Below are 25,133 nucleotides of genomic sequence, written 5' to 3'. Positions count from 1 at the left end.
TGATGTCCTTTAGTTTTATTTGTTACAGTTAATGTTCTCTCCTGGGAACTAGGCTGCCTGGCTGGACCCGTATCCAGATTTCCCAGTGGGCTCTGCCGGTGGTCCGTGGCCTCGATGAGGCAGAGCTTCCTGGGAAAGAGGAAGCCAAGGCAGTGCACCGAGGAGGAAAGTCCAGTGGATCCCACTTTTGCTCTTTTAGAATCATCCCAGTGCCCTGTCTGCTTCATGAGCTCCTGCCCTAGGACCCCCAGCCTGCATGGGGGCCATGAGGAAGCAGTGGCCCACCCTCAGGAGTCCCCCGCGGGCTCCAGGTGTAGTGTCTGAAGTCCGACTCGTCCAGCCCCTAGCTTGCCAAGTTGGCCCGGCCAGAGTCCGGGGCGGGCTGTTCCTCGGGGCCGCCGGCTACGACGCTCTGCTCTCCGTGGGCCTCTACGCACCGCTCCACTGTCCTGAGGATGGTCTGGAGCCTGCGATCCAGGGCCAGGAGGTGGGGCTCTGTGAGCACGGGGGTGAGCTGGTCCTCCAGCAGCGACTCCCGCATCACGTCGCTGAGTCTGTAGTCGGCCTGGGCCAGCAGCTGCAGGTGCAGAAGTGTCTTCCTTTTTATGCTGGAAGGACAAAGTCACAGGAACCATATAAGTAAATGTAAAGAAAAAAGCTCTGTGAACTTACTTCTTTCCCCGTAAGCGGCTGTGAGCGCTGACGTTCTGAGAGCCTTCTCCCCCAGTGTCTTCTCAGGCACATTTTATGAAAACCAGGTGAAAAGGGAATGATCGAAAGGTGACATCCAGTATTTTGCAGTCCTTTGCCAGTGGCCTTTTAGTCCAGTGGCCTTTTGGTCCTGCTGAGCCGTTTGTACTCTTCTTAACAACTGTAATGCTGCACCCTAGTGAGGCTGGACCCAGGCACCTGATATTCCTAAGGGAATCAAAACAGAAGCGCTGTCTATTGCCTTTCCAAGGCGATTTAAAGCTAACGAGAGAAATTTCCAGTAGGTGAAATGATGAAAACGTTTGTCACCTCAAAAGCTGTAGATACTGTTGGACTCCAAGTTATTTTTCTGGTCAACTTTATAATATTTTTCTGTGTCAGATTCTAAAATCAGGGATGGAAGTGGGGTAGGCCCAATCTCGACTTTAGGATTGTAACTTCTTTTTATGTAGGACTCTGACTTGGACTCTGACGTGTAAGCAGCTTGACTGTCCAACTTTTGTCATAACTCCTAGCCAGACCTCCTCAGAGAGAGGCGAAGAGAGGGAGGGACATTTAAGGTAACCCAGGAAGTGAAGAAAGTCACTTCAGGCCCCGCCCTTGAGTTTTCCAGCTGGAAATGGAGACAGTTTTGCTCCGTGTGAACCCCATATTCCTGACGAGCCATAGATGCTGCAGCTAAGCAGGTAGACAGTTTCTACCAGCCTGGCTGAAACACCAGAGAGGCATGGAAGCGGGTTAGAGGCTCTCTGGAGAAGCGCTGGCCAGATGGAGGGCCAAGCACATCCTTTTAATCTGGTGTGACTTGATGGGACTTCAGTCAGGACTTTGCCGAGACAGCGATCAAGTGGGAATATATATGAACTTAGGCTCGTGCCAGGCAAAGCAGAGGGCCGATGAGTCACATCAGAGACTGAGGCTCTGCACGAGTGCGTGGTTATGAGAGTGGGTTAAAGATTAAAGCTGGCGATGGAAAGGTCTGAAAGATGACATGCGAAGTCACTCCTGCTGAGAGATGAAAGGGTGTGAGGTGTGCTGGGGAAAATCCGGTAGTTGTAGGATAAGAAACGAGGTTAATTCCTGTCATCCTACCCACCCATGCCCTGGACCAATGAAAACTGCCTAAGACCTTGGGAGCTTGGTTGCCAGCAGGACAAAGTGTCACAACTGTGACCTGTCCCTGAACTGAAAGCTCACCGGCAGCACTGGGAGAGCGGTGAGAGGATGGAGATTTCGTCCTGGGAGTGTCGCCCGAACCTGGAAGGAGAAACAGGCTTTCATGGGGGGGGGGGCGAGCACGTTCCTCCCCCCTTCACATCTCCTCCTCCTCCTCCACCGCTGCCTTTTCTTGAATCACAGCTGGGGATAAAGATGCCAGGGATCACGCAGCCGCCTTGCCAGCCCTTCTCAATCACGTCCCAAAAGCCTCTGTCCAAAGATGTTAAAACCAAGCCATCATTCATGCGTTGATTCCCACACCGCGGGGGGCCAAGGCCAGACCTTGAGGGTGAATCATGTGCTTGCCTCCCGGAGTGAACCACGGAGTGAAAATTACAGAAAACATCCGTCTCTTTCACATGCTCACTTAGGCTGGAGGAGAACCACGTGGTACTCAGCAAAGATCAAGAGCAGAGGGAGCGGAACAAGGAGGGCCAGGAGGCAGGGGGCACTACAGCGGAGGCTCCTCATTCTCGGGGCCCCGGCACCCCCTGAGCCACTGCATATGGGGTACGGCCGGGAGAGGAGGTGCGCTTACCCTCTGGCGTTGTCGAGGTGAATAAGGAACCCATCATCCCCAAATTTGGTGAACATCTCGTAGTGGTGCCGGTCCATGTTGCCTGTGGAGGAGGGAGACGGTGGAGCCAGGGCCAGGACCTCTGAGTTCTCCCGAGGCGTGGGCCTGCCAGCCGTTCAGAGCCTGGAGGCTGAACCCAGGCCTCGAGCTGTCATTTCCCCAGGGTTCCTGGTGAAAGTGCAGAGCAGGAAGGACGCCAAACCAACCAACCCTGATGTGGGCTGTTTGCCAACCTGAGGCGTTTCCCAGCCACCGCGGCCCCTGGCTGATCTCTTAATGCTCCTTGGGGATGCTTTGCCTTCCTCGCCCCAGCGCCTCAGCTGCCGCCGTTAGAAACGCAGAGGAGTGAGCCTCCCGGAGGGCGCGAGCTGGGGTGGCTGCTGTCCCACTTTAGGTGGAGGCGTGGGGACAGCTGCCTTCACACCTGTCTTTGTCCCGAGCTTCCCCCGGTTCCCGAGAGGCTTGGCAGTCCCTTTGCTAGGCCCTCCTGCCGCTACACTCTCACTGTGCACCTGACCCCCCCACCCCGGGTCCGCTCACTCGGAGGGTGAAGGGAACAGATGGCTTCCAGTCCGAGGCCTGTGTGCCTGCCCTTGGAGCCATGTCCCCTCCAGAGAGGGAGCCTGTTCTGTCCCCTGGGGCCTCTGCCACGTCTGAGCCTGTGGACGGCGTGAGGCTCTTCTGCCGCGTGGGCCAGGCTGTAGCTGGCGGCCGGGGGTCCCAGAGCCCCAGCCCGACCGCAGAGCCCGCTTCTGCGGGGCTCCCCGCGCGGACACGCACCTGTCAGGAAGTCGAAGATGGCCATGTCGATGATGTTGAGGAGCCGGTTGCTGCTGTTGTGCGGGTAGACCTGCTTCACTGTGTCACAGTAAAGCGGATTGACCTCCCACCTGAGGGGCAGAAGGAGGCCCGGAGCTGGAAAAGCCATGACAATGGCAGGGGGTCGGGGGACCCTCACCCCTGCCTCCCTGGTCCTGCCCGGGGCTGGTGGCAGCTCCTTAGCCTGCACGCGGTGGCCGGCTACATCCAGGAGGACCCTGGGCAAAGATACACGGGAGCTACAGGCTCCACGTGCTAAGAAGGTTCTGGGCCCCATCCTATGTCTGCTCTTCTGGGCGCCGGATGGACGGGCAGAGGGGGGAGGCTGCCCCCTCCCCGTCCCTTGCCCGCCTCCCCTGCAGTCCCTACCCGCAGCCTCCTGAGCTGTTCCCGGCAAGCCATTCTCTGCCATTGCTCGGTCGCATGAGTCCCTCTGCACGGAGAGCCCCCAGGTCCCTTTCATCTAGTGGGCTCTTCCTCAGCCTTCATGAGTCCCTTAGGATCTGCCAGGTCCCCCCTGAAGTTCCCGCCTGGATACTTCCCTTCCCTCCACGACTAGGGTGTCTGGGTGGATGAACCCCAGCACTCAGTGGACTAGGATCAGCGGAGGACTCCTCTGGGCCAGGGAGTGCGCTAGGCCCCAGGGAACCACCACGAGGTCCTCCTGGCTTCCCAGGGCAGGGACCCCGGGTCCCTCCTGCGGGCTCCCTGTGTGCGACTCTGCAGGACAGCAGGTGTCCGCCACGTTTTCATGATCTGGCTACTGTCTGACCAAACCTCCCCTGGACCGTGGAGCTTCTTGCAAGAAGAGCCTGTGTCTTTGGTTTCTGTGTCCTCTCCCAGCACCTAGAGCTGGTACGCAGGGGGCTCTTTATGACTGAAATACATGAACTAAAGGGACGGAACAGACACCCAGGATCCACATGAGATGAGGCAAAGGAGGGCTGAGGCAGCTTTAGGGACCCCAAAGCCGGCCTAGCGGCAAGTCCTGGGCACAGGGCCCATGGCCACTCTCAGGGGCCATGGGCTGGCCTTGTGGCCAGGGGGCCAACTCACTCCTCTTTTCCTGCCAGCGAGTAGGAGCGGATCCAGGGGTTGGGCACAGACAGCCGGGGGGCCAGGTTGAGAGACGGCAGGAAGGCGGAGAGGGAGCCCTCCAGCAGGTGCGGGTTGCCGCAGACCGCGTACTCCGTCTTGCACATGTACGGGCACTTGGCAAAGAAGCAGACATTGCTGGCTGGAGGGTGGAGGACAAGAGAGCAGTGACAGGAGGGGGCACGCCATCCTCCTGCCCCCAAGACAGCCACTGGGAGGGAGGCGAGACCCTGCACTCAGGGCTCGGGAAAAGGCAGGACAAAAAGAAAAGATTGCCTCTTCCAGATGTAGGGGCTTGTGAAGGCAACTAAACAGAGCATCCTGGGTACCAATGTTCAAATGTCTCAGAGCAGAGAAAGTGTGGGACCCAGCCTCACTGCATCGATGGAAAGGGGTGATGAAAGGTCTTTGTTTGAATGGACGGCATCTGGTTCCCGGGGGGCTGGCACTAGAGTCCAGTGGCCGCACAGGCTAGTTAGTCTTTCATGTAAACCATCTCCCACCCCCCGTTATCTCGTGGAGTGCTCGGGTGTGCCAGCCTAAGAGTGTCTGGTGGCAGCCCTACCCACCCAATGATGGAGGATGGTCCTGGCAGGAGGCAGACCACTCTGGCCCACCACCTTCCTAGACCCCAGAATGTTGCTTTGGCCAGGACCCTACCTGGAGAGACAAAGAAGACACTCTGCAGGATTTCATTCTTGGTGACCTCTAGGATTTCCTTGGTGACATTAACTAGTCTCCCCACTGTTGGTGGCACCCGTCGGAAGTCCAGAATCCTGGAAGAGAGGGAGCCCTGTTCAGAGCTGAGGGCTGGTCGCCCATTAGAAACCGACGGAGCTTCCTGAACGGACCCAGCTGAGGTGGGGGGGGGGGGTCTCTGCAGGGCTGAGCTGCCAGTGCCCAACGCAAGCCCACATCTAAGCGGCTGGGAGAAGGGGTGGGAAAGGAATCTTTATCCCATCCAGCCTCCTGGGTGAACCTCCCACCATCCAAACTGTGTCCTAGGTCAGAGCGTCTCGTGCTTCAGTGTGCACATGCGTCATTGGGATTTGTTCAAATGCAGGCTCTGAGTCACCGGGTGCGGGGTGGGGCTGAGATTCCACATGTGTTAAAAGCTCCTGGGGGTGCCCAGGCTGCCAGTGCCCAGACCACACTTTGGCAGCAATAACGGGCAAACCGGAGGAGCTAGGAAGTTTAGGACTGTGCCTTCACCTTTTAAGTCCCCTTTGAGGTCTCACCTTTTTTTTTTTGTCTTTTTTTTCTTTCTTTCTTTTTTTTTTTTTGTCTTTGTCTTTTCTAGGGCTGCACCCGCGTGGCATGTGGAGGTTCCCAGGCTAGGGGTCCAATCAGAGCTGTAGCTGCCAGCCTACACCACAGTCACAGCAATGCCAGATCCAAGCTCTGTCTGCGACCTACACCACAGCTCACGGCAATGCCAGATCCCCAACCCACTGAGCAAGGCCAGGGATTGAACCTGCAACCTCATGGTTCCTAGTCGGATTCATTAACCACCGAGCCATGACAGGAACTCCTGAGCCTTTTTTTTTTTTTTTTTTTTTTTTTTAAGTCCCAAGTCTCACCTTGAGACCCTTCAGAGAAATCGGAGTGGGCACATTCTTTCTGTTTCAAATTGGGAAACTAGAGCAAAGGGAAACGTCAGGTTCAATCGGCAGCTCAAGCATCCTGGCAGGGTTAGTTTTCCTTCTAAGTCATTCTTTTAGTTATGTTAAAAGACCTTGTGCTTTTCAATCCGTGGGGTTGGATGGGACATGCTGGGTGTGAAGGCATCACTGGGGTTCATGGAGACGATCACACAGGAAAGCCAGGCAGGGCCCCCTGCGGGGCTCCCCGTGTGCCCTCTGGGACTGCCCTTTGCAGTCAGCATCATCTCCTACCTGTCCAGGCCAGACCCTACCTGTCCAGGTGGAAAGCTGCAATCTCAGCGTTGTGTCTCTGAAAGTCGATGAAATAGAAGAAGTCCTCGGGTGTCTCTTCATCCCGCTGCTGTCTGGAAGAAAAGAAGGCATCACGTCCCGCACTCAGGCTTCAGCTGGGAGCCTGAGACGGGAGCTGGTGAACGTGAGCAGGTGGAAAGGAAAACGTGCTTTCATGCTTTTAATGGACCCATGGCCGAAGGAATGACACATCAGGAAAGGCCGAGGCTCCCTGGGCTTGGAGAAGGCTTGCCGGGCAGGAGGAGCCAGGTTTGTGGCAAAGTCACTGTCCTGTAGGCAGCACCAAGGTCAAGCCTCCCACTCAAGCAGCTTTGGTGACAGTGGCTGATTCTTTTAAAAACCCAGTAATTGAGGGGAAAGAAATACCGTTTTCTACAAAAGACAGGGGACTGGCTAACAGACCAGAGGTAGTATAAACCCAGATGCCAAGGATTAAGGGAGGTGGGGTACGAGACAGGACTTTATGAAAGGGAAAGTGCCCTAGAGATGCAATTTACTATGACTGACACTTGAAAAGCAGAGACGCTCTGCGTGCTCGCGTGGTGGGGGTGAATCGACTGTCCCCTGGAGGAACCTCAGCTGGGTCATGAGGGTGGCCCTGCCAGAGAGTTGAGGGAGGCTGATGTAGAGGCTATTTATTTATGTACATTTTAAGATCTCTAATGGATTCCTGAAAAGCATCATCGTGTCTGCTTGGGATGGGCCGGCTGAGTGTGTCTGTTCAGAGAGGTGCCTCCCAATAATTAAAAAAAATTGTTTGACTTCAAACAACTAAGGGCATCCCGGCTTCTAGCCCCAGGTTGACTTGTCTTGATGCTCATCATCCTCGGAAGACGGATGACCCTGGAATCATTTTATAACCCACTGCGTGGGGCTGCACTGGGGCTGCAAAAGCAAATGACAGTGTAAAGAAACGCACTGTTGTGGGACGCTGTAAATAAGAAGCACCCATGATTTGAACAGTGATGATGTGTGCTTTGTAAAACACCCCAGCCACTCCTGGAAACCTCAGCAAGGGGCTGCCGAAAGCAGGGCCTCTCTTAAAAGAGAGGTGCGGCCACATTGGAAGGACAGGCTTCCGTGCCCAGGCCTTAACTGCTCTGCCTCATCAGCATGCTGAATGTCCAGGCCAGCAAGGGCTGTCCAGGTGTCCTAATCTCTCTTTTTTTTTTTTTTTTGTCAGTACATGGAAGTTCCCAGGCCAGGGATCGAACCCCCGCCACAACTGTAATCAGAGGCACAAACAGTGACGGCACCAGATTCTTAACCCAGTGAGCCCCCTAATCCTGTTTTAATTCCTGAATTCTATACATAAGAATACACAGTCTCTCGGATGGCCTTTAGAATTTTCTAAAACGTCATTTCCTCATTTTCATGTGGCGTGTTTAGAAGTGATTTTAAATTTGAAAATCATTTTTCCTTTACATTAGTACTTCCCAAAGCACGAGAAGCATGGTGTATTTCTCGTTGTATAGACTGTATTATTACATTAAAAATACAATCTTTGGAGTTCCCTGGTGGCCTGGTGGTTAAGGAACCGGTGTTGCCACCACGATGGCTCAGGTGGCTGCTATGGCACTGGTTTGATCCCCGGCCCGGGAATTTATGCATGCTGCAGGCAAGACCAAAAACAGTATCATCTTTAATCATGGTCATAATTTATGCTACCCAAAGATAAGTTGCCACTTCTCTTTTTTAAAAAGGGACACATGCTTTTCATATTATTTATAGAAATGCATGCTTTCTCAAGAAATACATTTTAAAATGATAGTTTGGCGTGGGACTAAATTCTATAAAATGCAGATTAAACTCTGTGTTATGGCATGAGCACAGGTAAAATGACTTCTGCGACCCGATGTTGGAAGCTTCTGCATTGTACTCAGGAAAACAAAAGGTTCATTTGAGCAGTTTTTCCTTTTGTTTGTAATTGACAAGACAAAGAGGTTTTAGGCTGTTCCTTCTCCTGCTTTCTTGCAAGCCAGACAGATTAAGTGTGAGCAGCTTTTCCTTCCCCAAAGGGAGCTTCGCTTCCAGTTTTTAAAAATTACAGACGTTCTACTGTGCCATATACGAATTTTGCTCAGAGAATGCAATTCACGCATCTGGTGATAATGTGGTGACTCTGCAGACTTATCATTATTTTTATGCTTCTCTTTAACCTCTCGTGTTTCTACATCAGTGTTCCTTCCGCTTCCTCTAAGTGGTGCTCAGTTTTGAGTACACATTAGACGTGCATGACTAACCATGACAATCGTTTAAAACTCTCTAACGGCCCCAATTCGCTGGTGGCTCTTGTGTTCTGCTGAGTGACGCCCAGAGGATCACATGCCTGCTTCTGGAACCTGGGCTGATGGCCACATGTGTTCACCACTGTTTCTCTTTTAAAAGGAACACAAGTTTGTTTGGTTTTGTTTTTAGTCTTATATATGCCTGAATATAAGATGAGATCCCCTCCCCAAACTGTCCCTCAGAAAAGGGAGTCTTTCTGTATTTAAGTCCTTGCAGAGTCTCAAATTGCTGGCCTCTCAATTTCTTAATTTTGTTTGGGACAGATTCGTTCAACTGCTGGTTTTATTTTCTGACTCAACTGGTTAAAAACAGTGGTGGCCATGGGGGTAGAATTTAACACTGGTTTAACTTTTTTTTTTTTTTTTGTCTTTTCTAGGGCCACTCCCACTGCATACAGAGGTTCCCGGGCTAGGGGTCGAATTGGAGCTGTAGCCGCCGGCCTACACCAGGGCCACAGCAACTCGGGATTGAAGCCACGTCTGCAACCTACACCACAGCTCACGGCAATGCCGGATCCTTAACCCACTGAGCAAGGCCAGGGATCGAACCTGCAACCTCATGGTTCTTAGTCGGATTCGTTAACCACTGCGCCATGATGGGAACTCCAACACTGGTTTAACGTTGACGCTAAACTTGACTCTACTGATGATCAGGACCAATGGCAAAAACTGGGGGCAAGTGACATGTGAGACGGGGGGAAACAAAGCAGTATTTCCAGATCTCCGTGTTGTTTCATATGATGAGGTTTTTTTTCCCATCGGTAAATTAAAGAGGCAGACATGCCCTCATTTCATGTACATCTATGAAAAGTTATATATATGTATCTTTGGGGGGAGGAGGTGTCTTTTTAGGGCCGTACTCCTGGCATATGGAAGTTCCCAGCCTAGGGGTTGAATTGGAGCTGTAGCTCCAGGCCTACGCCACAACCACAGCAACTCGGGACCTGAGCTGCATCTGCAGCCTACACTGCAGCTTACAGCAATGCTGGCGCTTAACAATGAGGGAGGCCAGTGATCAACCGGCATCCTCATGGATACTAGTCAGTTCTTAACCTGCTGAACCACAATGGGAACTCCTGAAAAGGTACATATTTAAATTGACCAACGAACTCAGGTTTTGGATTTTCCATGGAAAAATGGAGGATCTCCTTATATGGCAGTGGGTTTTCTTTTTTCTTTTTTTTGGGCTTGCACCCTTGACAGCACTGGATCCTTAACCCCTTGAGCCACCAGGGAACTCCATGGCAGTGGTTTTTTTTTGTTTTGTTTTTTTTGTTTTTTGTTTTTTTTGTCTTTATGCCTTTTCTAGGGCTGCTCCCGTGGCATATGGAGGTTCCCAGGCTAGGGGTCCAATTGGAGCTGCAGCCGACAGCCTACGCCAGAGCCACAGAAACGTGGGATCCGAGCCGCATCTGTGACCTACACCACAGCTCACGTCAATGCCGGATCCTCAACCCCCTGAGCAAGGCCAGGGATTGGACCCACAACCTCATGGTTCCTAGTCGGATTCGTTAACCACTGAGCCACGACGGGAACTCCATCCACAGCAGTGGTTTTAAGGCTGACTGGGCATTGAGATCACAAGGGAGCCCTGAGACCAGTCCTACTGGACTCTGAGGGTGGGACTGGGGCATCAGGATTTTTTGTAAGGCTCTTCGAGTCATTCCAATGTGCAGCTGATGTCTTACAAAGCTCTCCTTAGTACTTTACAAGCCTAAGTGTATAAGCGCTTAGTATTTGATAAGTGCTTTTGCCACAGTGCAGAGACTAAGATGCCTTATCCAGCAGTGCTCACTCCACCACCAGAGCCACCTGCTGGGCTTTCAATAGGCGTCTCTGTTGATGGGAGGTTTGGAACCTAAGTCACCCTGATGGGATTCCACCAGAAGCCAGTGCATTCTGGCAGAAAGCATGACTCGGGTAACAGGAACCCTTCCCAGGTCATTTTCTCTGGGGTGTGTCATCTCCAGGGGACCATTCCTGATTCAGGACACGCACACCTATGGGCCATAGACCGTGTGGGGGCCAGGAATCCATATGCACACTCATCTCTGTCCAAAGACTGAACACGTATTATTTCACCCATGTGTATACACTACAAAATGTTAAGGGCCTGTAGTTGCTGTTGTTATGAATAAAATAGAACTTAGAATTGTGATTGATGGCGTTCCTGTCGTGGCTTAGCGGTAAAGAGTCTGACCAGTACCCATGAGGACGGGGGTTCCATCCCTGGCCTTGCTCCGTGGGTTAAGGATCTGGCGTTGTTGTGAGCTGTGGTGTAGGTCACAGATGTGGCTCAGATCCTTCGTTGCTGTGGCTGCGGTGTAGACTGGCAGGTGCAGCTCCGATTCTACTCCTTAGCCTGGGAACTTCATATGCGGTAGGTGCAGACCTATAAAGACAAAAAAAAAAAAAAGCACAATTGACTTCCGAGTAGCCTTTCTTCATTGTCTAGTTTTTCAATCAGAACAAACAGTATTATGAAGATACTAGGATACTTTTTGAGGGTCCCACCTTGGACAAAAGTGAGGCTCGACCATGCGGTCGAGTGTGAATTTAGCGATCCAGCTGCCTGCCTTTGAATCCCGGCTCCACTGCTTGCCGCTAGGAGGCAGCAGCGAGCTGACCTCCCCCAGCCTCAGTTCCTCATCTGTAGACACAGGACCTGACTCATGGTGCATAATCCAGAGACACAATTCATGCCAAATATGTAGGCTTACCAGCAAAGACCTGGCTCTTACCATTTGTAATTATTATCAACCAAGCCGTTACACGCCTGGGCAGATCGCCCGAGAGAGAGTCTGTAAAGGACTGGCTTAAAGACTTAGACCGCTTTATTAATGTTTGGGCACGACTCCCCCGCGCAGGCGCAGCTGGGCGCGGATGGAGGGAGGAAGGCAGTCCCTTACCTCATGGGTTTGAACATGGCCTTCCCGAAGTCCGAGAACCTCAGGACCAGTTTGAGGTGGACCCCACTGGGTTTCACGACTGTAGGGGGAGAAGGGGGAGTTAACGAGGCTTCTGGGCCCAAGCCGGGGGTTCTGACCCTGGGTTCATTCAATAAACCCAGCTCATGTCTTCTCTTGGCTCTTACTTGAGACCCTAAAGTCGAGGCTTTCCTTTCAAAGCCCGCAGTGTACATTCCATCGTGTCGGGCCCTGGAGGATGTGTCCAGGGGCTCAAGATAATACCTTTTGTGCTATTAGGGGAAAGGGGCAAACAATGCAGGTATCTCCAAGGGACACGCCCTGAAAATCCCAAAGGATGTTTTCCTAAGAACAAACCTCTCCTCGCTGTGCTTCAACCGCGCCTTAGAGATTCTGACTACGTGACATCACATTAGACTCGTTCATTGATACCTCTTCCTATTTAAAACTGGACACCTGCTCTTTGGGCGACCCTGACAGGGGGTGTTGCCTCCCGACATGTGTCCCGGGCCCCTCACTGGCCTGGCCCTGTCCTAGCCCTGCCGTAAGCCACGTGAAGGCTGGCACAATGCCTCGCTCGCCTTTGCCTTCTATAAAACGGCAAAAGGCAGGAGCTAAACCAAAGAAAAGGGAAACCCCAGGCCCTACAAGCTTGCATCTTTCAACAAGTCATGACACACAAAATTTCCGACCTGTGTTCAGTATGCTGAGGCAAATGGCTGAGGCCACTCACAGCTGGCAGTGACTGGCAGGGGCCGAGGGACAGACTCAGTGTGCAAGTCACCCTGGGCGGGGACTGTGCTATAGCTATTTTATTCTGTTAATCTTTTACCCCAGTGGGTCTCAACCTTGGTTTTGGGAGAATCGCCTGGAGGGTTTTTAAAATGCCAATGGCTGAGCCTCACCCTAGGCAATTGAATTCAAACCTCCTGAGGTGGTGGCCAAGGCCGCAGCACTTTTTAAAGCTCCCCATGTGACTCTAACCTGCTCTAACCTGCTGCGGAGCTGAGAACACCTCCTGTGCCACTGCTTCTTAAATCTGAAGACGCGCTCCAACGTCTTGAGGATTTTGTTAAAATCCAGCTGCTGATTCAGAAAATCAGGGTGGGGACTGGGATTCTACATTTCTAAGGAGCGCCTCGATGGTGCCAATGATGCTGGGCCGTGAGACCCCACGCGCGACCCCACGCGCAGCAGCAGGGTCCCACACAAGAGCTCCCCTTAAACGACTTTTCTTTTGTGCAGGTAGGTGGTGGGGAGAAACGTTGGGTTCCCACTGACTAGGCAGAGGGAGTCATGCTTTTCAATTCTCCTCCAGGAGACCAGGATCCCCACGGAGTGGCCAACGGGACCTTCACGTCGATGCCGGGTACTGGGGATTGCAGGGCAGGGATGGTGAGGGGGTGGGTGGAGGCGGGGGCCAAGGGGCGGGGCATGGGCGGGCTCCGTGCCGGGCCGGGGGCGGGCCGGGGAGGGGCTGGGCGGGGCCAGAGTACTTACTCTGGGTGCAGTCACAGGCTCCAAGCAAGGCTTTCTCGTCCTGACTGTAATCTGAGAAGGAGGAGAAGAGCAGGGAGAAGGTCGAGCCCGGCTCCTCGGAAAGCCCTTGACTGGGGTTCGGACACCAAGAGAGGCTGTGAGGCAGCCTGGGGCCCTGGACCCTTCAGTAGGGGATCTCCCCGAGCCCCATTCTGGTCTGCAGGCTCCCACGCTGCTCCATCCAGGACCCATGCCCTCTAGCCTTTCAGTGGACACTCCAGCAGCCTCTGGTTGGGAAATCGATGCTAGGTTGGTGTCTACGAATCACTCTGTGTGTCCCTTAGACTCTCGTAGTGCTCAAGAGCACAAACCTAGAGACAGCAGGCCACCATTGGCTCCTCGGCCAGTTGCTTAAACCCTCGGAGTCTCAGTTTTCCCATCTGTAAAATGGCAATGATGATGGCTCGGGTCACTGTATAAGAAAGGGTTGCCTGGTTCTGAAGAAGCACTCGATGAATGGCAGCACCCCCTTTCCCTAAGCTACAGAGCACCTCCTTATGCCTCCCTTATGGGGTCGTGATGAGATCGTGGTTAAAATCTCCTTCAAAGGGGAAAAGATCAATGCCTACGTTTTTCTTCTTATTCTGTTGGGTGTCAGATTAACCCTTTACTCTCCCCCCCCCCACCCCCGGGAGTCCAGCCTGAGATGGTTTAGCCAGCCTCTCTGGGAGACAGTCAAACCATCCCGCCTGGTCCTGGGACCCTCACCAGCACTGATGGTGGGAAAGTGCCTCATGTCGTGGAGAAGTTTGCTGACGACGGGACTGGACCGGGAGTAGAGTCCATGGCGGTTGATTCCCAGGTGGAACTGGACCCAGCTGGCCTCCAGTCGGAACTGCACTGGGGGGTCCAGGGAAGTGAGGTTCAGCTGCTCTTTATATATCTTGTGTCGTCTGAAAGAGAAGGAAGAGATTTCTTAAGTCGGGGGAACAGGAACAGAGGGACCTGCCAGAGCGCCTTGTTCAGACTCTCCGTTATTCTTTCAAGGAGAGTATGAAATACCTCACATGTACCAGGCTTGATGCTGTGCCTAGGATACCACAGGGGGCAACGCAGCCACATGCTCTCTTTGTCCTCTGAGAGCTTACAATCTAGTGAGCCAGACAGGCAGTTACACGATGCCACACACACGTGCACAGATACCTAACCACAAACCATGACAAACACTGTGAAGGAAAAGCACACACAGTTAAGAGCAAAATGAGGTGCCTCGTGTTATCTGAGATCTCAGGGAGTGGTCCTGGGCTTCTCTGGGCACCTGCCTGTGAAAACGTCCCTATCTTGTATTTCCCAGTATTTCCTGACCTACGGAGTCAGGAGATCGGAGAGAGAAGGGAACTGGTAAGAATGAAAAGAAGGAGGGTCAGGATCTTTAAATAGAACTGGAAGCTGAGTGAGATTAATTAATATGTCACATAAGAAAAGAAGAATTCATTTGCCATGTACTGTTTGTCCGGCTCAGGAATCTTTTCAGCAGGGGCAAAAAGAAAAAAGTAAAAACAAACAAACAAACAAAATTCCACGGCCACATAGAGGCTCAGAGTCTAGTTTGGGGTACAAGTTGTATGTCTTTGGAATAATCAGAGCAAAATATATGGCAATTGGGAATCAATTGCTAGACATATGTTCCAATGAAAATGTCTCAGCAATTTGGAGAAGAGAAAGATGATTATATGATGAAGTAGTCAGATTATGTGAGGAAGACTCCAATGGGAGAAAGTGGATTTCAGCTGGATTCTGAAAGGTGGCGTTTGGATTGAAGTGTGTTCTTGGACAGGGGACAACATGAACACTATGAGAGGCAGGCAAGGGACAGGGACATCAAAGGATTAGAGAGGAAGGTTGAATAACGAGATGGTGGAGTGAAAAGCTGGAAGCCTTCGGATGTGGAAAGCAAGCCAAGTTAGGCTATGGTGATTGTGAGGGCAGGTGCAAGGATAGGGGTAGAGTTTGGGTGTTCATTGCATCATAGGTCTCAGACTGTGACACCTACCTGGGAGGTCTGGGATGGGGTGAATAACAGCACAGATGTGGTCAATACTCTTGCCGTGTCCAATCTCCTCACTGGTGAATAGTTTTAAAAATTACTTTCAGGAGTTCCCTTTGTGGCCCAGCAATAATGAACCCAACTAGTATCCATGAGGATGCGGGTTCAATCCCTGGCCTTGCTCAGTGGCTTAAGGATCCCACATTGCCACGAGCTGTGGTCTAGGTCGCAGATGTGACTAGGATCCTGAGTTGCTGTGGCTGTGGTATAGGCTGGCAGCTGCATCTCGGATTTGACCCCTGGCCTGGGAACCTCCATAGGCCACAGGTGTGGCCGTAAAAAGAAAAAAATATATATTAAAATAAATATAGGCATGTTGGGGGGAGAAAATGAAACAGTCATTTTTTTTTCTTTTTAAATCTTTTATTCTTAGGCAAATCTAATCTCAACCTATACTCACTGATTTTTTTCCTTTTTTTTTTAAATTAAAGTACAATGTTGTGCCAATTTCTGCTGTAGAGCAAAGTGACTCAGTCATACATATATTTACATTCCCTTTCTTTTCTTTTTTTCTTTTTTTTTTTTTTTGCCTTTTCTAGGACTGCTCCCGTGGCATATGGAGGTTCCCAGGCTGGGGTCTAATCAGAGCTGCAGCCGCCAGCTACAGCCACAGCCACAGCAATGCCAGATCCGAGCTGCGTCTGTGACCTACACCACAGCTCACGGCAACGCCGGATCGTCAACCCACTGAGCAAGGCCAGGGACCGAACCCACAACCTCATGGTTCCTAGTCGGATTCGTTAACCACTAAGCCACGATGGGAACTCCATATATTCCCTTTCTTATATTGTCTTCCATCATCATCTGTCTCGAGAGACTGGATATAGTGCCCTGTGCTCTATAGTAGGACCTCATTGCTTACCCATTCTAAATGTAATGGTTTGAAACAGTTATTTTTAATGTAAAACACTAGTTGTCCAAGAAAATGTTACTTGGTCACCTCGGACTTCACCTCCCCGGACTCTGTGGAGTGAATGGCACTGGTTTTATTTTTGAATTTTTTTTTTCCTCTGCACTGCCCCTAGTGGAAGAGTTTGGGAAGTGCGCTCTGGTCCAGCGCGGAACTAGGGGGTCACGCACCTTACCTTGTGTGAATACATTCAAATAACAACACTATCTTGGGTGAACGTCATCTGTCTTGAGAAAGAGGCTCAGTTTTATAAAGGGATGTGAAAGAAGGGATGTGTGGCAGCTTTTGGTCCCAGTGTTCTTGGTACCTGCTCCAGGGCCCCGGTGGCCTCTGGGTGCCCTACTTTTGGAGACCTTCAATTTACATGACGTCAAATATATTAACATATTAAGATCCACCCCACATTCAATATATTTTTTTTGCTCTCCCTTTTGAAAATTTTCTGTTATCATTTTGAATCTGTGGAATAAAGTCTCTAGGAATATAACCAAGTCAACACTGGCTCATTGTTCTGTAGACATTTAATGAAACATTAATTCATTTTGACTTGGGAGGGTGTTTTTTTTTTTTTCCTTCTCTTTTTAGGGTCACACCTGAAGCATATGGAAGTTTCTAGGCTAGGGGTTGAATCAGAGCTTCAGCTGCCAGCCACAGCCACAGCAACACTCAACCCTATAGCCATGTCTGTGACTAAGACCACAGCTCATGGCAACGCCAGATCCTTAACCCACTGATTGAGGCCAAGGATCAAACCTTCACCCTCATGGGTATCATTTGGGTTTGTTTCTGCTGAGTCACAGTGGGAACTCCCTGTTTTTCATTTTTGAGCCAATACATTTTCTTTGTTCAGGTCTTGAAGCATTGCAAAAGCTTTTGTATGTCCCAGGCCTTGTGTTACTTGGCTAATAAATGAAAATCCCTGACCTATTGTCTCCATCAGCTCCTGCTGAACAAACAAAATACCACAGACTGGTGGCTCAAACAAAAGGAATTTATTAAGGCCTAAGATTAAGGTGTCACCAGGTTTATTTTTTACTGGGGCCTCTATCCTTAGCTTGCAGGTGGCACCTTCTCTCTTGTCTCCACCCACGGTCTGTTCTCTTGGGTACACACCCCTGATGCCTCTTCCTTTGCTTATAAGAACACCAATCCTAGTGGATTAGGGCCCACCCGGCTACTCATCTTTCCAGATTCTTATTCCCATGATCATTCCCAGAGAAACTGGCTCAATCTGATGGATCTTCCTGGGGCAACCATTTCTCCCTCCCTGTCAACTGTCATTTCCTATTTTCTATTACTGAAGCCTTAGTTATGAAAAGATCCAACTGCAAAGAGAGATTTGGAGAAGATGAATTCCAAGCTGGGACACTCAACATCATGACCGAGGACAAGGACATGCCAACCAGGTCGAGGCGACACAAAAGGAAGGTTTGGGCCAAAGAAGCATCTGTAAAGGAAGCCAAGGCTGTTGGGTAAGGAACCTGGGCTTGGAAGGGATCTGAAATGCCACTGAACCCGGCTTCTTCTTCTTCTTTTTTTTTTTTTTTTTTTGCCTTTTTAGGGCCGAACCCTAAGTTCCCAGGCTAGGGGTCAACTCAAAGCTGCACCTGCTGGCCTACGCCACAGCCACAGCACCACAGGATCCGAGCCATGTCTGTGACCTATACCACAGCTCATGGCAACGCCAGATCCTTAACCCACTGAGCGAGGCCAGGGATCAAACCTGTGTCCTCATGGCTACTAGTTGGGTTTGTTACCACTCAGCCACGATGGGAACTCCTGAATCCAGCCTCTTGTATCACTTATAACATTCCCATCAAGGAGTTGCCTATTTTATTCTTAAATTTTTTTAAATTAAAGTATAGTTGATTTACAATGTTGTGCCAATTTCTGCTGTGCAGCAAAGTGACCCAACCATACATATATTCACATTCTTTTTCTCCTATCATGCCCCCTCCTGTTCTATCCCAAGAGGATGGACACAGGTCCCTGTGCTGTACAGCAGGACCCCACTGCCCATCCGTTCTAAATGTAATAGGTGGCATCTACTAACCCCACAATCCTAGTCCTAGTCCATCCCACTTGCTCCCCCTCCTGTTTATGCTTGATCAGCTCCAATGAGGGCGGTGGACCCTACCCAGACTAGCCCGATCAGTCAGGCCAGCTCTGTTAGAAAGCACTTTCCAATACGGAGCCAAAATCTTTCTAGAGCTTCCATTAACAAGCCTTGGCTCTATCCCCGGGGTTTATGCAGAACAGATTCCTTTCTTACATTGTACCTTTTAAACGTTTCAGTGTGGTTGTCATGGGACCGCAGTTTCCATCTTCAGGTTGAGTTTCTGCTTTCCCTTCACCGCCTTCCCAGGCCACAGTGTGAATCCATTCCTGATTTTGGAGGATCCATTTCCCGCTGATTTCTGACTCCCACAATGAAGTGTAATTGCTCAACATGAATTGCCCAATGCAGAGCAGAAGAGGGTAATTACCACCCCCCTTGTAGGTGACTTCTTTCTATTAGTGTAGCCAGGTAATGAACACATGTGGGGGAAACCACATCACATATCTCTGAGAAAATAGGCGAGTTAGTGATGGGCAGAATTCTAAGACTGGCCTTCAAAATTCCATACCCTCATTCCTAGAACCTGTGAACATGAACTATCACTCCCAGTATTTTATGTTGCCTGGCACAGTTGACCTGAGATGAGGAAATTAACCAGCAAGCCCTAAGGTAGTCACATGACTCTTAAAAGCAGAGTCTTCTAGCTGGGAGCAGAAGGAGAGGCAGAACAATTCAGAGCCTTAGAAGGATCTGATGCGCCACTGCTGGCTCTGAAGATGGGGCGGTGGGTGCTGTGCAAAGATTGGGTTGTTGCATAAGATGCTGAGAGTGGCTCCTGGCTGACAGCCAGCAAGGAAGTGGGGGCCGCAGTCCTGCAACTGCAAGGAGCTGAATTTTCCGTTGACACAGGGGTAAGCTTGTGAGCAGACCCCTGAGCTTCAGGGAGAATGCAGCCCGGCCGGCTGACACATGGATTTCAGTCTTGCGAAACCCTCGAGAGGCCACGAGTGTGAATCCACTTGTGATCTTGGTTATGCTGATCTGTTTCCTTCTTATTTCTGACACCGGAGAACGAGTCACAGCATGCCCGACTTCTCACCCACAGGACACACTGGATGTTGTTTCAAGTCTAATGTATGGCAATTGGTTACACAGCGGTAAAAAACTGATAGTGTTTCTGGGAGGCTGAAACGTTAAACGTCTCATTTGAAGCCTATGTTATTTTAAAAATTGTCCTTAAGTAATATTTTTTCCTTAAGTCTAGAAAACGACTTATATAAATTTTAGGGTTTTATTTTCTTATTGAAGCGTTTAATCAGCTTCAGGATGGAACTCACATTTCTGAGTTCTCCAGGGTTGCTCAAAAGAATACCAGGCTGCAGAACTATCATGGTGAGAGGGACTGTGGATTTTAAATGCCTAAGGAAACCAGGCAGGCAGCACAAATGAGGGAAGAACGAAGGCTGAAGGCAATAAGCAATAGTGCGGAGTGTGGGACATTGGAGAACACAGCCCCGATCTGAAGGGGGACAGTTCATTCATTCAGCAAATGTTCACTGACTGCTAGGCCCTGATCAACCTCTGGAGCTCAGGCTGCGAATGAAACAAAGTCTGTCCTCATGAAACTTACATTTCATCAGGAAATCATCTAGTTTTCAAAAGAGGCTAGAAAGCCAGATTTTGACCAAAATGTGTAATCTCTTTTCTTAAAAAACATGTTTATTTCGATGAAAAAATATCCTACGGGGCTGGGTATATATCCAAAGGAAATGAAACCAGTATCTTTTTTTTTTTTTTTTTTTGTCTTTTTAGGGCTGAAACCGAGATATATGGAGGTTCCCAGGCTAGGGGTTGAATTGGAGCTGTAGCTACACAGCAACTTGGGATCCGAACCTTGTCTGTGACCTACACCACAGCTCACAGAAATCCAGATACTCAGTAAGCAAGGCCAGGGACCAAACCTGCGTCCTCACTGATCCTAGTCGGGTTCGTTAACCACTGAGCTACAATGGGAACCCCAAAACCAGTCTCTTGAAGAAATGTTTGCACTGTCATGTTCATTGTTGCGTTATTCACAATAGCAACCTCCGTGTCTGTTAACAGATGAAAGGGTAAAGAAGCTGTGGTGTATCCATACACACACAATGGAATATTATTCAGCTTTCAAAAAGAAGGAACTCCTGCCATTTGCCACAAACTGAACGAACCCAGAGGACATAATGCTAAGAGAAACAAGCCAGACACAGAGAGACAAATACCGTGTCTCACTTATACGTGGATCTAAAATAATCAAACTTGTAGAAGCAGAGACTAGATGAGTGGTTGCCAGGGGCTGGAGGGAGGGCGAGGAGCAGGGGATGTTGATTAAAGGGTACGAAGCTTTAGTTATGCAAGATTACTCAATTCTGGGGGGTCTAATGTACAGCGTGGTGACTGCAGTTAATCAATATAGACATACACTACTATATATAAAATTGATAATCAACAAGGACCTACTGTATAGCACAGGGAACTGTACTTGATTTTCCGTAATAACCTATACGGGAAAAGAATCTGAAAACATATGGATACACACATACACATATACGTGTATAATGTATATACACACACATATATATAATGTGTGTGTGTATATATATATCTGAATCCCTTAGTGGTACACCTGAAACTAACACATTGAAAAACAACTTTATCTCAATAAAAAATAAAGATTCAATTAAAAGAAACAATACTGTATTGTATACTTGAAATCAGCTAGAAGAGTAGGAGATCTAAAGTATACTTACCCCACTCACCCAGGCCCTCCACACACACACACACACACACACACACACACACACACACACACACACACGGTAACCATGTGAGGCGGTGGGCACACAAATGCTCAGGATGGCCATTATTTCATCGGGCATCGGTGTGTCAAAATCTTATTTTGTGTGCCTTCCATACACACAGTTTGTGTCCCTTATACATCAATAAAGTTGGGAAGACAATAGCAACAGCAACAAAATAGCAGCCAATTGGTGTTCTTGGCCCGGTGCAAATGCAGATGTGATCTGGGTTGATGCAGGATAATATAAAGGCACCCTCCCTACCCACTTTGCTCTGGGGAAGGGCATAGGCACAGGGGAGAAAAGGCAGGGCAAGAGAACACGAGTATTTGAAGACTGTTCTCTGAGAGCAGAAGAGAGAAAAATGGCAAGGACCTGCTCCAGGTCAGGGTTCTGGGCAGGCAGCCCTCCCGCTGGGGGTGGGGAAGACTCGAACTATTGGGGTCATCATATGAAGTGTCTCATGTTAAACTGCTTCAGCCCTAGCAGTTTACCAGGTCTGCAGGCCTCCTGCCTCCTTCCCCTTACTTTATGAACGTTTATTTTAATTGAACTGAATGAATTAATTTTGGGGGCCATGCCCGAGGCACATGGAAGTTCCCGGGCCAGGGATCGAATCCACACTGTAGCAGTGACTGCAGCTGCTGCAGCGACAATGCCAGATCCTTTACCCACTGCACCACCAGGGAACTCCCCCAACATATATTTTTATTTGAAGAGCTAGGCGGGCCTGTCTAGTTCCCAAGGCCACACTGAGGCTAACATCCGGGACTGTTCGACTCTCTTGGGAGTCTGATGGGAAGGTTGCAAAGTCCTGAGCTGGGGTTATCACCTCGAACTAGAGCAGCACAGACAAGAAGTGAGGGGAAAGAGAGACAATTATTCTGGCTGGGCTGGGTTGGGAAGCAGGGCTGGGCAAGAGGTGGCGTTTTCTGAAGTGGAGCTGATGGCTGATGGGTTCCAGCTACAACAACAGTCAGGGCTGCAGCACCCGAATAGAAAAACAGATGTGGCAAATGGAGTGTAACTTCAGCAAGAGGATGGATTGCTCTTTAAAATGTTCGCATTTACTGTTAGCTGGGACACGTGGCTCTCTGGTCAGCTGGCCAGAGCCAGGGTCACAATCTGCCTTTTGCATATTCCTCCCTCACGCCTCCCCTTCTCTCCCCATCTCATGCCCCTCTTGGTCACTTTTTTTTCCAGCCCCCCTTGACCTGGCGAACAAACCCTCCTTGTTCTTCGGGACAGTTTCCCATCAGAATGGGCCGTTGTCTTGGCCTCTGGGGTGAATTCGGGCGTGTACAAGCGACCCCAGCGGTGCCAGTTTAAGAAGGACCGAAGACTTTGCAGGGGCTGCTGGAGAAGGGCTCTTTCTCTGCGATTCTCAGCTTTTGGGAGACAGTAGGGAAGAGCCACCGGTGGCCAGAAAGCCTGCCTGACATGGTCACCGCTGAGGAAACAGAACCGAAAGATGAGCGACAAGACCAGCGGGTACAAGGCGGTCGCATGGCATCGTCTGCATACTGGATGCAGCCATCAGGCTGGCACATCCCTGTTCCCTGAACGTGACATGTCCGCTTCCTGCAGCAGGTTTGGGTGGGTTTCCATCACGTGTCCTTTGAAAGATCTCACGCCTGATGGGTCGCATGCCTGCGCTGGTTTGGGGTGAGGGTGTCAGCTCCCCCTCTGCACAACCACGCACACCATGGGCGGAGGGAGCTGGACCATCCCATCCGGCTCCAAGCAGGACCGTGAAGCCGGCTCCCCATGTCCACCATTACCAGGGACATAAAAAACCCAATCTCGTCCTCATGAGAGTCAACGTGATAGGGCCTTTCTCAATAATCTTTTTTTTTTTTTGCTATTTTCTTTGGGCCGCTTCTGAGGCATATGGAGTTTCCCAGGCTAGGGGTCGAATCGGAGCTGTAGCTGCCGGCCTACACCAGAGCCACAGCAACGCAGGATCCGAGCCGCGTCTGCAACCTACACCACAGCTCACGGCAACGCCGGATCGTTAACCCACTGAGCAAGGGCAGGGACCAAACCCGCAACCTCATGGTTCCTAGTCGGATTCGTTCATCACTGCGCCACTACGGGAACTCCTCTCAATAATCTTCATGATCATGCAATGGCTAATTAAGCCTTTGTTTATTGCCAGACTAAAGGAAAGCTTTTTCGTATTTTTTTTTTAACCCACCTTAAATCTCTTCCTTGGCATGCCTGCAAGACCTCAGTCCATTGCAGGGGCGTCTTCACCTGGAGAACGCCTACAAGGACCACCTCGAATGCCCCCACCTCCAGCACAAACATTTCCTTGACTCTCCCACAAAGAGAATAAACAGCACGAAAGCAAACCGCAAGGCCTGGTTTGGGTGACACGGATGGCAAGGACAAAGCTCCATCCCTTACAGGGCTGAGGCGAGCATGCCAAAGAAGGCAGACGTTAACAGACATGCTGAAGCTGAGCAAAAACGAACTGGGAGGGCAGTCATAGGAAAACAGAGTTCTGTGTCACAGAGACCCGGTCCTGCCTCGTACCAGCGGGATGACCTTGAGAACCGGGCTAGGTGCCACGGCCACACACACACGGTATCTCAGGTGAACCTACAACCACCCCATGAGGTATGTATCCTCCAAATCTCCAACTGGCAAATGAAAAGACTGAGGACACCATGGCCTTAAAAAAGTAGTTCAAGCCTCCTGAGTCTTGGTTAATGAACTGCAGAAAATGGGGATACTGACGCCTACCTTACTCTATGTCTGAAGAATTTAAGTGTTTGGTGGTTGCCGTGGGGAGGGATTGAATGGAAGGCTGGGGGTAGTTGCTATAAGTTCTAATACACAGAGGGGCGACCAAGAAGATCTTACTGCGTAGCACATATGTGCAATGTCCTATGCATATTCCATGTCCTATGACAAACCATAATGGAAAAGAATATTTAAAAAGAATGTATGTGTATACGTATATATGTATGTATAACTGAACCACTTTGCCATACAGCAGAAATTGACACAATATTGTAAAGCAACTATACTGCAATTATTTTTTTTTATTTTTACTTTTTTTTTTGTCTTTTTGCCATTTCTTGGGCCGCTCCTGCGGTATATGGAGGTTCCCAGGCTAGGGGTCTAATCAGAGCTGTAGCTGCCAGCCTATGCCAGAGCCACAGCAACGCAGGGATCCGAGCCACGTCTGTGACCTACACCACAGCTCACGGCAACGCTGGATCGTTAACCCACTGAGCAAGGCCAGGGATCGAACCTGCAACCTCATGGTTCCTAGTCGGATTCGTTAACCACTGCACCACGACGGGAACTCCCTATACTGCAATTAAAAAAAAGAATTACGTATAGAAACTTCCAACAGCAGAGTAGGTGCTACTTTTAAATATTATCACTGCTGATAAAGACTAGCGGTCCGCTAGATAATAAGTGCTCAAAAACCACCAGCTCTGCAAGGCAGAGCAAAATCCCTCGGGACACCGCGTCAGCAGGAGAGCGACACCCAGTCATACCGCTGCCCTGGACGCTGTCCTTCTCCCGCCTGGGCACGTCTGCGAGGTGGCGGATCAGCCAAGGGACCTGGGGGTCATGCCAAAGCTTGTCTTCAGCCTCGCCGGGTGCTCAGTAAGCGGTAGTCACGTTATCTTTGAGGCACTGGGGAAAAATGCTTTCTCCATCTTTTGAAGGTTCAGGTAGGTCTTGGGACATGGAGCGGGGGGCGCATCTGCTGGCGTCGGGGAGGGGTGGGAAGCCTGGAGCTGGGCACCTCAGCTGCTCCCAGCGGGATAAGTGGGGTCTTCTTCTGGGGCGTGTGCAGGATGTGGACTGGACCCCAGCGTCCCCGGTCCCTCCTGGGATCCTGAGGGCGGAGCCCCTGGGGCGCGGCGCTAATGAGACAGGTGCTGTGAACACAGCTGGCGGGGAGGGGAGCCAGCTGTGACTCAGAGGGTCCAGGGAGGATGAGGGAGGCTCGCAGAGGCGTGAGGGGGCCCCCACGCCCCTAGTCACTGACCCCGGGGCTTTGAGTCCGAAAAACGGCCTCCACACCGCTCTTCCACTTGTCTGGTGGAAATAGAAGTGACAGGACTGACCCCCTCCTCTCACTTGGTTACAAGGTGTAGATGCCACCATTCTATTTACAGCGTTCTTGT

General features: G+C 50.5%; 1 protein-coding gene across 2 annotated transcripts in view; it reads right to left on the bottom strand.

Annotated features, from left to right (window-relative positions):
• FAM20A (FAM20A golgi associated secretory pathway pseudokinase) overlaps positions 1-25,133 on the bottom strand; it is a 50,788-nt gene continuing 25,655 nt past the window's right edge. For both annotated transcript variants that reach the window (XM_021066715.2, XM_005656933.4), the window contains exons 2-11: positions 13,838-14,022; positions 13,091-13,141; positions 11,573-11,651; positions 6,336-6,428; positions 5,081-5,196; positions 4,382-4,562; positions 3,287-3,396; positions 2,468-2,549; positions 1,909-1,968; positions 1-608 (exon numbers count right to left, since the gene is read on the bottom strand). In XM_021066715.2, the coding sequence (XP_020922374.2) occupies positions 344-608; positions 1,909-1,968; positions 2,468-2,549; positions 3,287-3,396; positions 4,382-4,562; positions 5,081-5,196; positions 6,336-6,428; positions 11,573-11,651; positions 13,091-13,141; positions 13,838-14,022 (1,222 nt within the window). In that variant the 3' untranslated portion in view covers positions 1-343. The remainder of the gene's footprint in view (positions 609-1,908; positions 1,969-2,467; positions 2,550-3,286; positions 3,397-4,381; positions 4,563-5,080; positions 5,197-6,335; positions 6,429-11,572; positions 11,652-13,090; positions 13,142-13,837; positions 14,023-25,133) is intronic.

The sequence above is a fragment of the Sus scrofa genome, chromosome 12, assembly GCF_054392235.1.
Source record: "Sus scrofa isolate SSC_HxYL_T2T_F1_AM1 chromosome 12, Sscrofa_HxYL_maternal_Yorkshire_Landrace_v2.0, whole genome shotgun sequence".
Classification (NCBI taxonomy): domain Eukaryota; kingdom Metazoa; phylum Chordata; class Mammalia; order Artiodactyla; family Suidae; genus Sus; species Sus scrofa.
This window is presented reverse-complemented; position numbering and strand designations above follow the sequence as displayed.